Source organism: Cygnus atratus, chromosome 1 (assembly GCF_013377495.2).
Source record: "Cygnus atratus isolate AKBS03 ecotype Queensland, Australia chromosome 1, CAtr_DNAZoo_HiC_assembly, whole genome shotgun sequence".
NCBI classification, from domain to species: Eukaryota; Metazoa; Chordata; class Aves; order Anseriformes; family Anatidae; genus Cygnus; species Cygnus atratus.
In genome coordinates this window covers 184,217,517-184,233,895 of record NC_066362.1, presented here as the reverse complement: position 1 = coordinate 184,233,895, position 16,379 = coordinate 184,217,517, and the positions used below count along the sequence as shown (strand labels likewise).

The window sequence follows — 16,379 nt, the reverse complement described above, 5'->3', positions numbered from 1 at the left end:
ATTGCTCTCACAAGTAGAATATTTAAAACTAAAATAATTCCTCATGGTGTTTGGATTGTTTACATCTCAATTTTGATTTTATTTGTTTCTACAGAGTGTTACTGGCTAATTTCTTATATAAAGCCTTTTACTTTAAACTGCCAGTAATAAGCTATCAACAAACATTTTAGAATTCTTCTCATTTTACGTAAGACAAGGCAAATACAATGGCAAATACGGGTCCCAATATCTTCACCATTTTTTTAGTTCTAAAGACTTATTAACAGCATACCTTTTATCAAATTCCCCACAGATTTAAGATACAATTTAAACGCATTGCAAGTTGTTATGCAAAATGCCTAGGGTAACTTTTAACATTATTACAAAAAACAAACAAACAAACAAAAAAAAAACTTGTTTGTAGTTTTCCTTGAGCATTCACAGCTACACTTTGAGAACATGCACCAAAACTGTACTAAAAACAAATGAGTTTCTAGGAGTAATTGAAATTCAGATCTTCTTTTGATGAAAATAATTAACATTTACAACTGATTCTGGGGGGAGGCGTTCCAACTTACCTGCTGTTTGCCAGTCCGTAGGTTGCATTTCTTCAAGCTTGTGTCATAAGGAAATCATTAAATCTTGTTTTCCTTTTTTTTTTTTTTTTTTTCCCTCTTAGCCAGGATGGATATTGGTTAAGGAAAAGTGAAAGAAAAATACATCTCTGGCAGGAATCCTCAGTAGGGTTTGAAGTTCAAACCCTCTCCAGCAGGGTACTTGAAAAATTTGTTACCTAATGGTTAAATCCTGACTTCCAGGAAAATTCCAAAAGATCCATTAAAGCTTTTGAGCCTTATGTTCATGTCATGCAACCTTTTTCTTTTTTTTTTCTTTTTTTTTTCTTTTTAACAGCTTTTGAAACCTTTACTTGAGGAAAGGAATAACTTACAGTCCTTTCTTCCCTAGCCTTTGGTTTTACTGCAAGAATAAACTGGAATGTAGCATTAGGGTCTAGTGTCTTTGATGGCCTCATCATCTAATCATAGGTTTAACATTACTCATTTGCTGGCTCCAGGAATTCCTGCCATTAAGGGCCCTAGAGATGAAACTTTGCCTCAAATATTGATTGAAAGGAAGAGAGAGAAATTTAAGCTCTTTCTGCAATGCTTTTTTTTAAGACATCTTTGTAAAGCTATGTAACAAATGCACCTAAATCAATTTGTTGTTTTTGTGACTATTATACAAATTATTTATTATTTCAAAATATTTGACTATGTTAAAAATAAGCCTAATTGTATATCTTATACAATATAAAGAGCCTAATCATTTTGGAATTTTGAATATTTATTGATTTTCTATGTTTGCTTGAGAGCTATTTTCTATCTATCCGATTACTTGGGGAAATAACAGCTTTTAATTCTTATACCCTAGCTGATATTTTAGGGTTGTTTCCTTGTCTTGTATATAAGGACAATTTTCTGTCCTGATGCCTATTCGTTACAATTACTTCAGAAGCTATTGCTCTAAGATTGTTGGTGGAGTGATGCTAAATGTTTCTATAGGCATTTGTCAACAGGGGGCTGTAGTGGTGTAGTGGCTCACCTAAAGCACTGCATCTGCACAGAACATCTCATAGGTGTACTAAACAATCTGCAGTTCTGCTCATCTACATGAAAATATTTCCATAAAATTTTGTATTTAATTTATTTAAAATTATTTGTATAAAGAAAACAAGGGGTAAAAGTTTTAAAATACTAATAGGACATAATTAAGAACATGACTAGAAGAGAATGGCAGATAAAACATATAATGTAATCCAGCCTCTAGCTAACAGAATTTGGAATTAGGAACCTAGGAAATGTTGTCCGCAGCAAAATGAGATTAAATCATCTAATCGTCTCTATATAAAAACAGGTAGCGCTACCTGAGCTTTTCCATATGGGAAATTGAGTAAAGTACTGCTTTTTTTTTTTTTTTTTTTTTAAATAGTGCTAATGTAACTAGGAGTTTTCTTCCTATCACAGGTAAATCCTTCATATTCAAATTGAATGACATTCAACAGATTATTTGGAGAAGTTTGAAATGTGTCATTCAAAAGATAGATGGTAATATCAAAAACCTTTGAAAAGTGCAATTTTGTTTGCACAGAACAGAGTAACTTTAGACATTGAAGAGGAAAGGGAAATACAAAGTTTGTTTTCCTTTCATTTGCTACAGCAAATTAGATGCTTTTATGCTCTTTATGTTGGAAATTCCATGTTAACGACTACAGATTAGCAAGGATGTCAGAGTTTTTTTTCTTATCTGAGCTCCTGAATAAAATCAACATTGCCAGCGGCTCACGTCCAAGGTATGGTCTAAATTTACATGAAATATCACATTACAAATGTCTGAAGGTACATGTCATGGATAATTCAGTTCATATGGGCAGCCTTTTAGACTCTGAGGGATATGCAATCAAGTCTTTCCCCCCAAAGGAATTTAGAGTTTCTGTGAAAAATACATTTTAAATTTTAAAGGAACTCCTGTAGGGATGGTGCATCATTTTGGGGTTTAGGGAAGAATAAAAAGTGCTATTCTTAATATTTTCAGAATATCTCTTTTACTGTAGCTTGCTTCCCTGCACCCGTATTTTTTTTTGTTTGTTTTGTTTTGCTTTTTCCTAGTGTCACCTACTTCTAGATTAAAATTTAGGTTACTTTGAAAGTTTCATTTTCTTTCTTATATAATCCAAACACATACATTCAAATACTTGCACTTTTTTTTTTTTGTGGGGGGGGGGGTGGTGGGGGCAGCGATGATTGATAATAAACGTCATTATTTTCACTTTTCATAAAAATAGGCATATTCATTAGAATTTTGGCTATTTTAAAATAAAACGAATGAAGATGTGGTATGTATGACAAGATGTGTGCTTGATTAGCTGGCCTTTGTTCCCTCAGCCTAGTTGAGTATGTCACTGCTGTGTTGTTATTGGAGTGGCAGATTTCTTCAATAAACCATACAATTAAATATATATATATATATATATTATTTTTATTTTTTTTCAGTGTAGTTCTGTGTTGCATCAGATTTAGATTTCATTGATTTTAATTTTTTTTTTTATTTTATCCCAAATGCTACAATAGTTCCTAATTACTTCCAGATCTCTTGCAAGTGTTTCTGTTTGGTGATGCAGCTTCTGCAGAAACTGAGTGGTGTTGTCCCAGAGGAGTCTTATCTCATGCCACTTGTATTTTTCTGGATCTTACCTATTAACAGAGGAAATTTATCTTCTTAAACAGAAAATATTCTTAGTATTTAAGACACATTTTGACTTTACCATTTTAAAAACATAGTGTTATAGTATAAACGGTTCTCTAGGAAAAAATGTTGTCACTTGCAGTTCTAGAATACATGTAGAATATCTGACTAATTTCAGGATTTAGTAGTTTTCAAAACATCATTCATTCTATTGATTTCCCCTCCCCCTATGTTAGAAATTTGATCAAGATAATAATTCAGGAGCCTCCAAAGGAAATATCAAGGCTAAAATGAAAATAATCTGCTTCTAAATCCCTATGTTGAGGAATTTTTTTTCTTTTAGATGCTATCCATTGTAAATTGGATTTTACTAGAAAATCTGGGAGTGGGGAGGGAAAAGACATACATAACCAATAAATGCTTTTAATTAAAACCTTTTATGAGATTCTCAAATAGTTGATAACACATAGTTCTTCTTATAATTAAGCTGTAGGTAAATTCTGTAAATAGTTTGCTTTTATGAAAAATTATACAACTGAAAGTGTCTTAAAGAAAGCAAACTATATCAAGAGTATATCAATTTGACAAACCCCAGTACATAATTATTGGATAAACTGGGCTTCAGCTAAGCCTTTCAAACTTTGTTTAACAGTGTGAGCCTCGTAAATGAGTTGTTTGTCTACATTGTCTAGTCTATTAACCTGGAAAGTCAGAAGCTGCTTGGATAGATTCCAGTCTGTCTCTCCATATCACAGGAAGACAGTCAGTACATACTTAATAAAAAAAAATATCTGTGAAGGATCTTCTCCCGTGCAGCACAGTCCATAAAACGCTCTCCAGAGATTTGATACATGTAAAACATAGTGGTTGTATACTACTATATACATTACAGCAATCACATCTATAAAGTGGCAAAAAGGGGTGGGGGGAAAAGAATGCATTATCCATTATCCTAAGTGGCAAGAAAATATTTGAAGCAATATTAAGAAATTAATCCCTCTCCAAGGAGAAGGGAGGAAAAAAAAAAAAAAAAAAGCAAGATCTATAAACCAGGCTCTGGAGAGATTCAGTACTAAATGCCCTAGGAGATCCAAACGTGCATCCTGTCTCAAGGGATGGTATATGTCCTAGGCTTCAGAGACTGGCAGCTGCCCAACACAGAAACTCAGAAGTTGAGCAAAACCAGAAATCCTTTCCTGGTCCCTATAGCTGACCAGAAGAAGCCTTGAAGTGTGGGATTCATATAAAAGAAGCACAACGCATGCTTCCTGATACTAAACATATTCTATTCAATTCTTTCTAGAAAAGTAGGAATTCTACAGCTCTGTGGTATAGTTCCTTCTTACCAAATACCACTCTAACAGGTACCTTATCATGTGTCCATCTTAAGACAGTTAACCTTTCTTTCTGTACTACAATATTTGAATGTCTATTTTTTACATTTTATACATTATTACAAACATTTTAATTTTCATTATGATTTCATTTATTTAATTTTTTATCTATTTAATCTTCTTGCCAATGTTAGATTATTTATGCCTATTATTCCTCATTTTTTCCTTCCTAAGGTATCTCTACATATCTCATGCTCCTTAATTTTTGTTTGATAACTCTTTAAGAGTACCTTTGACAGTAGCACAAGTGTTTGCTATTCATGTTTTTCACACCAGCATTAGTAGGAAGGCTGAAGAGAAGTTAAATAATGCTTCCTTCTCTTAAATCTAAAGAACGATGAACCTAGAACTTAATTTACTTAGGTTATGTGCAACACAATTTGAATGGTGAAATTAAGGCTGATTATGAAAATTCCTACAGAGGTGTATTTTTCTAACTTTTTTATTTTTTTCCTAACCATGAAACAAGTTGACTGTTCCACCTCTGGCCATGTTTACCCATTCATCCTGTTAGAATATTCATTGTCTCTGTATCAAAAAAATTTGATTTCCTTTTATGATAAGATCACCCATCTAGTCGATCAAGGGAAACCAGCCGATGTGATCTTTTTGGACTTCAGCAAAGCTTTTGACACGGTTTCCCATAGGATCTTACTGGACAAAATGTCCAGCATAAAACTTAACAAAAACATTATACGATGGGTGAGCAATTGGCTGATGGGCAGGGCTCAAAGGGTTGTGGTAAATGGGGCCACATCTGGTTGGCGCATGGTCACTAGTGGGGTCCCTCACGGCTCCATTTTAGGGCCAGTCCTCTTCAATGTTTTTATAAATGATTTGGATGTAGGACTAGAAGGTGTTTTGAGCAAATTTGCCGACGATACCAAACTTGGAGGAGTTGTGGACTCGGATGAGAGTGGAAAGGCCTTGCAGAGAGATCTGGACAGATTGGAGAGCTGGGCGATCACCAACCACATGAAGTTTAACAAAAGCAAGTGCCGGGTCCTGCACCTGGGACGGGGCAACCCTGGCTATACGTACAGACTGGGCGATGAGATGCTGGAAAGCAGCCCTGCAGAGAGGGATCTGGGGGTTGTGGTTGACAGCAAGTTGAATATGAGCCAGCAGTGTGCCCTGGCAGCCAGGAGGGCCAACCATATCCTGGGGTGCATCAAGCACGGCATCGCTAGTCGGTCGAGGGAAGTGATTGTCCCGCCCTACTCTGCGCTGGTGCGGCCTCACCTTGAGTACTGTGTGCAGTTCTGGGCACCACAGTACTAGAAGGACATTAAACTGTTGGAGAGTGTCCAGAGGAGGGCGACAAAGATGGTGAAGGGCCTGGAGGGGAAGACATATGAGGAGCGGCTGAGGTCACTTGGCCTGTTCAGCCTGGAAAAGAGGAGGCTGAGGAGAGACCTCATCACAGTCTACAACTTCCTTGCGAGGGGGAGTGGAGAGGCAGGTGACCTATTCTCCGTAATCACCAGTGATAGGACCCGCGGGAACGGTGTTAAACTGGGGCAGGGGAAGTTTAGGCTGGACATCAGGAAGAGGTTCTTCACTGAGAGGGTGGTCGCACACTGGAGCAGGCTCCCCAGTGCAGTAGTCACTGCACCAAGCCTGTCTGAATTTAAGAAGCGATTGGACTGTGCACTTAGTCACATGGTCTAAACTTTTGGGTAGACCTGTGCGGTGCCAGGAGTTGGACTTGATGATCCTTATGGGTCCCTTCCAACTCGGGATATTCTATGATTCTATGATTTGTACCCATGCAACTAGGAGAAGACAGATGCTGCATATCATATCACTGCAAAAGTCTGAATTAAAATTTGCTGAAGGGAAGGGTGTCTATGTATATCTCTATACACAGGTTCCACAAGTTAAGTGATTTAATTTTTTTTTCTCTTGGAGTTTCTCACTTGCTTCATAGATTTCCGGAAGTTGTCCAAAAGTTTATCCTTTTGTGTTGTCTTTTTAAGCTAAAGGAGTGTCAGGGAATTTACTCCCATTAATTCCTTGTCCATGTGGGGAATGTCTTTCAACCCAATCTCAGTCTTCATCTCTTGGCCATCTGCTTCTGATAATCTAACTTTCAAATGGAAATCATCAAAGTATTCTTTCCAAGTAGTAGGGAAATCTTATTTTCTTGATTATTCTGTGAGGTGTCTTTCCAGATACCTGTACACTCAGAAAGCTAATTCAGTGTTTTTCCATCAGTAACAAGCAGGATCTCTTCCATATCTCATTTACACCTGACTCATTATGAAAACTCTGGTGATTTCTCTCTCCTGTTCATATGAGAATATTTTTTGTCAGGGAAAAAAAAAAAAAAGAAATAGAAGTCAAGAAGTACATTTATTAGACATGAGTAAGATGCTGATCTGAACTTTTTCTAGATCCATGGCAAAACAGGATGGATCAGAAAACTGTATGAATTATTTTCCTCATATCCCAGTATGTTAAGGTGTCTTCCCTTGACTTCTCTATTAATTTATCTACAATTGAGAAGGACCTTGGGTAGGTCAGAGGAAAACACCTAGAGGGTCAGAAAGAGCCATCTGGTATTTCTTTAAGGGCTGAGAACGGGTGCAAGACCTCATTATTGGAGCCCATCATTATTGATACATAGTTAGTTAGCTTTCATTTTATGTATGATGGAGAGAAAGTAAGGAGCAGTTTTCTGTACATTAGAAAGTCTTCACTTTACTGCTGTGTTTTGCAAAACTTCAAATTAGTTACCTTCAACATCAAAGAATAGTAACTGGACTGGCTTTTAACATGATTATCCATAGCAACACAAGTTGCTAATAATAATTTTAAAATGTCTTAAAAAAACTATTTTTCCAGTCAAGATGTAAACTCTAGAAATTCTGGAGATGTGTGCATCTTCTAATGTATATATCTTCTGTCTGTTTTAGAGATATGTAGGATTTCTACAAGGCAATTAAGGTTACTACTGTAACATCTGAATAAATTTGGCCATTTCTCTAATGCTGTTTGGATAATGTAACTGTTTTTACAGTTGGGGATTTTTTTTTTCTCTTTTTTCTAAGATACCAATGAAATGTTCCTCTGGGAATGTTTGACTTCATTTTCAAGATAAATTGGGCAATTACCACAGGTGATCTGAAGGGCGCAATGGGTCTGTGTGCTTCCAAGAGAAAAAAAAAAAAAAAAAAAGGGAGTTAACATACATTACTCTAAGTCAAGAATATAAAAGGAAAATGAGTCTTTTGAAAGTGAAATCTAAAACTTTCTATTACCTTTGCTGCATTGTTAAAGTCATATTCACATAAATTGTGTTGTGAAAGCTTCACATTCTTTTCTTTTCTGAGATTTGGCAAGAAGCCTAATGGATTCCAATACTTGCAGATTTGCCTTCAGGAAGAATGTTGTCTGTCATTATGCAGCATCTTTTTTGTGGGAAATAAATAGTCACTTTTAAAAATGATGACCTGTATAAAATTATAAAATTATTTCCAAATTTACTTGAAAGAGTAGACCAAAATACATTTTATTTATAATCTATTAACAGTATATATGTTAGTATGGCAGAAGAATAAAAGCAATAAAATTCTTAGATCTGATTCTCATTCCAAACAGTAATGGACGTCTTTTGGCCTCTGATCTCTATAGCTCAATTCTTCTAAGAATGGAAGGAAGGATCCTATGTTATTAAAAACTACACAATGTGCTCAAAAATTTATGCGGCTATATCTTTAAATCATTTTCTGCTCATACCTACTTTTAATGGGCATGTTTTTCTGTAATAAAGAAACATTTCCTTCAATCTTATAATGCTTCCTTTGAATATTTCTACTTAAATGACGTAAAGCAAGTTATCAGTGATCTTAAGAGGAAACATCAAAACATGGAGTTCAAACCCAAGGTAAATTACATGCATGTTGTGAATTGCAAACACATTTTTATAAGCTTTCCAGTTCCATATCCTTATAAAAGGTAGCACTTGTACAGCTCCATGCAAGACTTTTGTCCAGACATATAAAAGTGTCCAGAAAGAAGAGAATTGATATAACAAAATTGCATCTGTCAAGAAGTAATGATTAAAATACAGTAATTGAAGAACTGAGATATCAAGTGGGTTATTAATATCTTAGACTAGAAAATTCAATAAATATTCAATATGACAAAAAAAAAAAAACAACAAACCTTCTGATTAATTCAGTACGTGGAGAAGAGAGAAGTCCAGAGAAACTGAAATTGAGATTGTGGCTCCTGTAGTGGAAGGAGTTGTTGAATGATTATTAGACAGGGTGTCTGTCTAGTCAGTAAGTGCAATTTGTTGAGACAATTCTGAAGGAATTTGTGGTGGTTTTACTCAGGTGGGCGGCCGAGCTCCACCACAACCGCTCTCTCACTCCCCCTCCTCAAAGAGGAACGGGGAGAAAATACAATGAAAAGGGCTCAAGGGTTGAGATAAGGATGAGGAGATCGCACAGTAATTATCATGACAGGCAAAACAGATTCAGCATAGGGAGATAGTGAGATTTATTACCTATTACTAACAAGCTAGAGAAGTGAGAAACAAAGGAAAGAAACCAGAAGCACCTTCCCCCCCATCTGCCCTCTTCCACCTCCTCCCCCCGAGCAGCACAGGGGAACAGGGGTTATGTTCAGTCTATAGTGCTTCTTCTCCGCTGCTCCTTCTCGGTCACTCTTGTCCCCTGTGCTGTGGGGTCCCTCCCACGGGATGCAGTCCTTGCTGAACTGATGCGGCGTGGGCTGCCCACAGGCAGCAGCTCTTCAAGAACTGCTCCAGATATGGGTCCGTACCACGGGGTCCATCCCTCAGGAGCAAACTGCTCCAACCTGGATCCCCCACGGGCAGCAGCTCCTGCCAGGTCACCTGCTCCTGTGTGGTCTCCTCTCCACGGGCTACAGGTCCGGCCCGGAATCTGCTCCAGCAGGGGTCTTCCACAGGCCGCGGCCTCTGTTGATGCAGGTTCACTTGCTCCACTGTGGTCTCCTCCACGGGCTGCAGGGTGGAACCCTGCTCCACCGTGGTACTCCATGGGCTGCAGGGGGACAGCCTGCTTTACCATGGTCCTCACCACAGGCTGCAGGGGACTTCTGCTCCGGCGCCTGGAGCACCTCTCCCCCTCCTTCTTCACTGACCTTGGCGCCTGCAAGGCTGTTCCTCACTCCTCACTCTCCCAGCTGCTGTATGTGGCACAGCATTTTTTTTCCCCTGTCTTAAATATGCTCTAACAGAGGCGCAAAACAACATCACCTATTGGCTCAGCTCTGGTCAGCAGTGGGGGGCCCTTACCAAACATGGGGCGGCTTCTAGATCCCAAAATCTAGATCACAAAAGCCACCCCTATGGCCCCCTGCTACCAAAACCTTGCCATGTAAACCCACTAAAAAATTGGAAATGGTCAGAATTGTCACATAGATTATGAAAACTCTTAAAATCACTATTCCTTTTTTATGAAAATAGAGTGCATCAGATTTATTATTTAATTTATTAATATATAATTAACAATAAATTAATATAATACATAATTAACATAATTATACGCAATATAATATATTTTATAATAGTATATAATTAATATAATTAATGATTAATTAAATAATTATTTTATTAATTTTAAATATTATCACAATAGTTTTTTGTAAAATAAATTTTCTAGTTGTCATGAGTAAAAATCAAAAAAATTGATTGTAAGCAGAGGCTGATTTGGAAAGAATATAAACTGAAAAAAAAATAAATTCTTTTTTTTTTCAATTTTTTATTGGAGCCAAATTTCAAAAATTCAATTTTGTAGTTGTTGTTATCCTTTCATATTTTTTATTATTATTATTGTTTGTTGTACTAGAGATTGTAGGAGATTGTAGAAATGTGTAATAGAGATCTGTAGAAGGAGCAGGTTGAGGAAAATGCACTCAAAAGTTAAAAAAAAAAAGTAACAATATCAGAAAATAATAAAATATACATCCTATTTTGAAAGAAAAAAAAAGGCCTGAATTTCATGTAGTATCTATACTGTGATATGGTTCATTATCTAGAAATTTTCACCTTTTACCATCATCTCAGCTGTTTTTTGTTTTGTTTTGTTTTGTTTTTCATTTCCTCTCAACTTGTGCACAAAATACTTTTTCCTAACTGTATTCACTGTGAACCATCTGTTAGGGAATGTGTACTGGCACTTTCTGGATGCAGAAAATTATTGCTTTTCAAGCAACAATATCAGAAGAGAGGAGAAGGACAAGTTAGGTCTGATGGGAGAAAGGTGCCAGTATCCTAATCATGTAGTGCATTTTTGATGTCTTCAATATAAGTTTACATAATATAAAATATTTAGAATGCAGAGAGATTGGACAGTAATTTAATTGAATGTGATAAGTTACATTGTTTAGTTATTGTGAATGAAGACAAGTTTTGAATTTTTGTGGGTTTTTTTTCAACAGCAATAATGTTAAAAAAAGAAATTTCATATCCTCTTTCTGTTTTTATTATGTAGAAGTGCTGTCATCCTAGAATACTGAGTCTGTTAGTCTCTAAACATGCCTCTATCACTGAGTCTTCTATACAATGCCCATGATCAAGAGGAATACCTTGTTTGGGGAGTGGTGCAATGTTGGCAGTATTTTAGTCATAGAATGGCTTGGGTTGAAAGGGACCTTAAAGATCTAGTTTCAACTCCCCTGCCATAGGCAGGGATGCCACCCTGGCAGGTTGCTTAGGGCCTCATCCTGCCTGGTCTTGAACACCTCCAGGGATGGGGCATCCACAACCTCTCTGGGCAACCTGTTCCAGTGCCTCACCACTCTGTGAGTGAAGAATTACCTCTTAACCTCTAATCTAAATCTCACCTCTTTTAGTTTAAAACCACTCCCCCTTGTCCTGTCATTATCTGACTGAGCAAAGAGTCACTCTCCAACTTTTTTATAAGTCTCCTTTAAGTACTGCAAAGCCACAATGAGGTCACCCCAGAGCTAGCTCTTCTTTAGGCTCAGCAGCCCCAGCTATCTTAGCCTTTCTTCGTAGGAGAGGTGCTCCAGTCATCTGCACTGCCCTATGAAGCAAGACCCTTTTTCCAATGGAAAGGAATTCTTCTTGTATAGAAAAAATTATCTGGTAAAAGATTTTGGCAGTCTTCATCATGTAGTTAGTATCAGCAGTTGTGATGCACAGAAAAGTCTCCCAGCTCTTGTTTGAAGGCCCAGAAGATTCATGATATGAACTACACCTGAGATGTAGTGTAGTTATTTAAGCACTAAGTTGCTAATAACCAAATGTGTATGCTATGCCTCTATTTGCCTGTAGCATAAAAATTGTCCAGTGGTCACTGCATCCATTACATTTGGTGTATGCATGTCTTTCTGCTTCTTGCATCTCGAGGGTGAGAAAGATTTTCTGTGGAAACTCAGATAATATAAAAAAAACTTTTTCACATTCTTTGAGCAAATAGTTCGAAGTCTTAATTTCAGTTCTTAAAATATCTTTTAGTTTTGTTATTTCTTATTGGTGGATTAATGAAGGCTTGGACTATATGGCAAATTTACAGTGAAGCAATGCATGAACTACAAATCCTGGTTTCTTTGTATTTCTGCATTGTTACGTTTCCATTAGTTTTTGATAGATATGCGGGTAGGCTTCATACACTTTCATCATGAACCAATGAGATTTTCCATCGATGAAGATGTAGGGAGAGATTTGTTTGCTAGATCTGGTGGCATTTTAAGTACCTTGAGACATCTCACCAATGAACAAGTTAGGTGGTTTAAATTTCGTGCAGTATTAAGACATTGAGCAGGAATATCTGACAAAAGACTTGCAAATATGTCTTAGCCTTTTGCGGACACAGGTAGACAGGATAAACAAATGTACTTAAAATATCACTAGGTGCCTATATTAAAGCAATTGAATCCTTTCCCTATTAGTTTCTCAGATAGACTTTGTACTATACCAAGGACTTAATTTCTTTCAAAAACTAGATCAATAGACTTGCTTCAGTCACTGATTTTGGAAAAGAACAAAATGAACTCCACTGAAAAAAGGATCTTTTACAATGGTTTTCCAGCCCAAAAGCTAGTGGCTTGAATGTTGATACTCTGTATTCCGTAACTGAAACTTGCTTGCTCAGTAATGGATATACTCATTGGGTATTTTAGCAACTTTCTTCTTACAGAGCCTATCAGGAGCAGAAGAATTGTTTATTATGATTTGTTTTGTTTTTAAAATGCTTAAGTTGGTCAAATAAGTGAATTTTCACAGTAAAAAGCATGATTAGTGGCTCGTTTTCCCAACAGTTCTTTGAGAAAATTTCCTCATTCTGTGCAAAACTGTTTTTCCTGCCCATGTCAGGAGGCAAAACTTGAGAAATTCTGCCTGTTTTTATTCCTGGAAAAAAGGAAAGTAAAGCAGAATAGCTCTGCAAATCTAACTCTCTCTACCTGTTACTGTTTATAATAAGTCTTAGACTAGATGATTTCTCTCTGAACTGTAATCCAGCTGATGTATTTTGATTTTTTCTGTATAATGAAAAGGAAATGTTTAAATAAAAGTTCTAAGGAATTATCCCAAAAGAAAGTTATCTTTACTTTTTGAAGAGGTAGCTTGATATTTATTTTTTTTTTAGTTCAAGAACCAAAAGACAGTTGAGGGGATAGAGGCAGTGTGTTTTATGACATAAATCTGTTTATGTTGCATTAAGAATTTTGTCTTTAGTCAAGTGGTATATGAGGTAAAAATTATTATTATTAATATTCTATTAAATGGTTTAAATTGGTTTCAAAAGTTTATCTTGTAAAACCATGTTAAAAGTAAATAAATAAATAAATAAAATTTAAGTTTCAGATTATTATTATCTACTGATTTTGTTTACAGACATAAGGGGGGAAAAAAAACAGAGACTGAACTCAAGGGTGGCTGGATGGTATATAGATTATTCCCTGCCTTACATGAAATGTACAAGGTGTAACAGTGAAGTGAAGAAGATGATGCTGCCATACTTTGTTGCATCTAATATGTTCATTAGGCAACTGTATGAATGGAAGAAAAAAGATTTGTTTATTTTGTGTGTGTGTGTTTTCAAGACAAGGAAGCTAAATATTGCTTAAGCGTAATACAGAAAATACGATCAGCTAAACTTTATTTGAAAATTAGAATAAATTACAGTTTTTACATGATCAGGTCATCCTTTGTAAGGGAGGGGAAAAAAAAGAGAAGAAGAGAAAGAAAAAAAAAAAAAAAGAGCAGCATTAGATTAAGAAGTCCAGACAAAATTACAAAATTCAAGCTTCTTAGGAGGTCATCAGGGTCAGTTTCAGAAATGTGATTTAAAGTCCTTGGGTTTTGATCATGTTATATTTTATCTTCTTAGGAATGGCAAAATTCTATTCAGAAGAATGCAGGACTTGCATTTATTGAGCTCATCAATGAAGGAAGGTAATTAATTTTAAAGCTTTTGAAAAAGTAGTTATTTTGCATTTATTCCATTGGGTGATAATACTTCCTCACCATCTGTTCCAAAAAAGATTGTGAAAAGGCCATTATAATTAACAGATTTATTGTATAGATACTTTACATTGCAAATATTTAATTTAGAAATATATATAAATTCTATTTTATTTATTTTTTCATTGGCAGAAGGAAATAGAGACCCCATATAGTTGTTTGGGTTTGTTTGAGAATTGAACCACCATTTTCCTGAGCAGCAAGGTTGCTTTACCCAGACAGTCCAGGAAGCCTGATCTGTAAACCCATCTGCTGCTCCATCTGTTTTAGAAGCACAGCATTTATTGTACAAATGCACACCTTTATACTGTCAGTTCACAAGGATTTTATCTAAAATTTTGGGTCCAATTTTAGTCCTGGAAAGCATGTAAGACACCACATTTATAAGAGCTACCTTGCTTTTGCAAGTTGTTATTATCAATCCTCAAGTAATTTTAATGCTGTATCTGTTTATATCTTCTACTCTGTGCAATGTTTGTCAATACTTCCAGTCAGCCAGCTGGGCGGCAATGGGGAAATGGGGACTCTATGGCCTAGCTGGTAATGGAATGCCAAAGACAAATGCAGCCACGTGTGTAATGTGTGTCATTTCTATTGGCCAGTAAATTAAATCCACTTAAATCTAGATGTTTTGATAACTGCACTTGAAAAAAGTATATAGCATTATGCCTGTTGAAGAGGTTTTTTTTTATGTGTGTTTTGTTGTTTTTGTTTTCCCCAAAGACAGCGCATAATTGCCAGTAGTAAAGTATCAAATCTCTGTATTATAGGATACTTTTTGTCTAGCTGATATTTCAGTGGCTAAGCCATGCATTCATTTCAGAGGAAAAGTAGAAAGCATTAGAGAATAGATAGGAACATTACAATCTGGAAATCAGGAACATGTGCCTTTATACCCAGTTTTCGGTTGGTGTAAATTTTCTTAGATTCCATGCAGGTACTGAAGTTACACTACAATTATAACAGTTAGCAGTGTAGTCTGTTCATTGGAAATTTTTTATTGCTATGAAGCACCTATTTGAGTTTACACTGTAATAGGGCTCACCTGAGTGAGTTATGTACTGCACCTTATGCAGTAAATATTATACGTAATAGACTGAACAATTATATTAAGTTTATGTTTTTTTGGATAATAGTGTAGAATGCCATTTTGATCCTTTTTATTTCTCAACCTGACTAGTGAGATCAGACATTATTGCATGCTCACTATTGATAAAATGGTAATTCTGAACAAATCCCATATCTGCATATTTTTAGCAATTAGGTATTAAGATATCAGTGGACCCTTTTCAAAATAAAATAATATTGAAGAACTGCTACTTAAATACAGTCAAAGGAATGTCTAATCAAACTGCCCTTAGACACATGTTCCTCTATATACTTTTGTCATAAGCATGTCTTAGGACAAGTGTGTGCATATTACTAGAATGCTCTTCTTTGCAATCAGCCCATCCATTTTTAATTTATCCTTTTGGGGATAAAGATAACAGTCTTTTAACTGAAAATTGTTATAAATATTTATTCTACTTAATAGCTAAACTTGTGAATGCAATTCATCAATCATAGCTAGGGAATGCAATTGTGCAGTTGTCAACAATTAACAGGACATAAACAGTTGATGAATGTGCAGCTGAATTAAAGTGCTCCCTAGGATAACCTGAAATTATAAACTGGATCATTTAAAAGAATCTAACAAAGGATCTTTATAATTAAAACAAAGCAGGGTTAATGGGATGTAAAATTGCATATAATTACTGTGCAATAATGATTGAATTTTAAATTATTAAAAGCAAAATGAAGACTAAGAATACTTTGAAGGACTTTCTGGGTTAGATTTTGAGAGACCTGGGTAATAAATCAACAGTTTTGAGCAAGCTTTTTCATTTGAGGGTGAAGGAAAAAAAAAAAAAGGTGTGATGCAGGGGATCATAATTTTTAATATCTTCAGATAGATGTCTATCTGTTCAAATATATGCATGGTATCACAAGGTGATTTTCTGAGTACCTAACTTTAGTTTGTGCGGTAAATCATTTGAGTGCCTTTCTGGTCTTTGTCTTTATTAAAAATGTTCTGAAACATAATATTTCGATGTAGCTATAGTAAAAATAATAATAAAAATTAACATCTATTTTCCTGCCACTTTAATAACTTGTGTTTTCAATTTAAATTTATTGTGTTCGTTTCTGGTTTTATTTGTTTTAGATAATGTTTTACTAGGAACGTCTGAATGAAACATATTTGTAGAATTGAGAATATAGACACTCTGATAGAGCTT

General features: G+C 35.6%; 1 protein-coding gene across 1 annotated transcript in view; it reads left to right on the top strand.

The window, feature by feature from the left end:
* Positions 1 to 16,379, top strand: part of NBEA (neurobeachin) — a 516,634-nt gene that overhangs the window by 244,550 nt on the left and 255,705 nt on the right. The window contains exon 35 of the mRNA XM_050714797.1: positions 13,970 to 14,034. Within this exon, the coding sequence (XP_050570754.1) occupies positions 13,970 to 14,034 (65 nt within the window). The remainder of the gene's footprint in view (positions 1 to 13,969; positions 14,035 to 16,379) is intronic.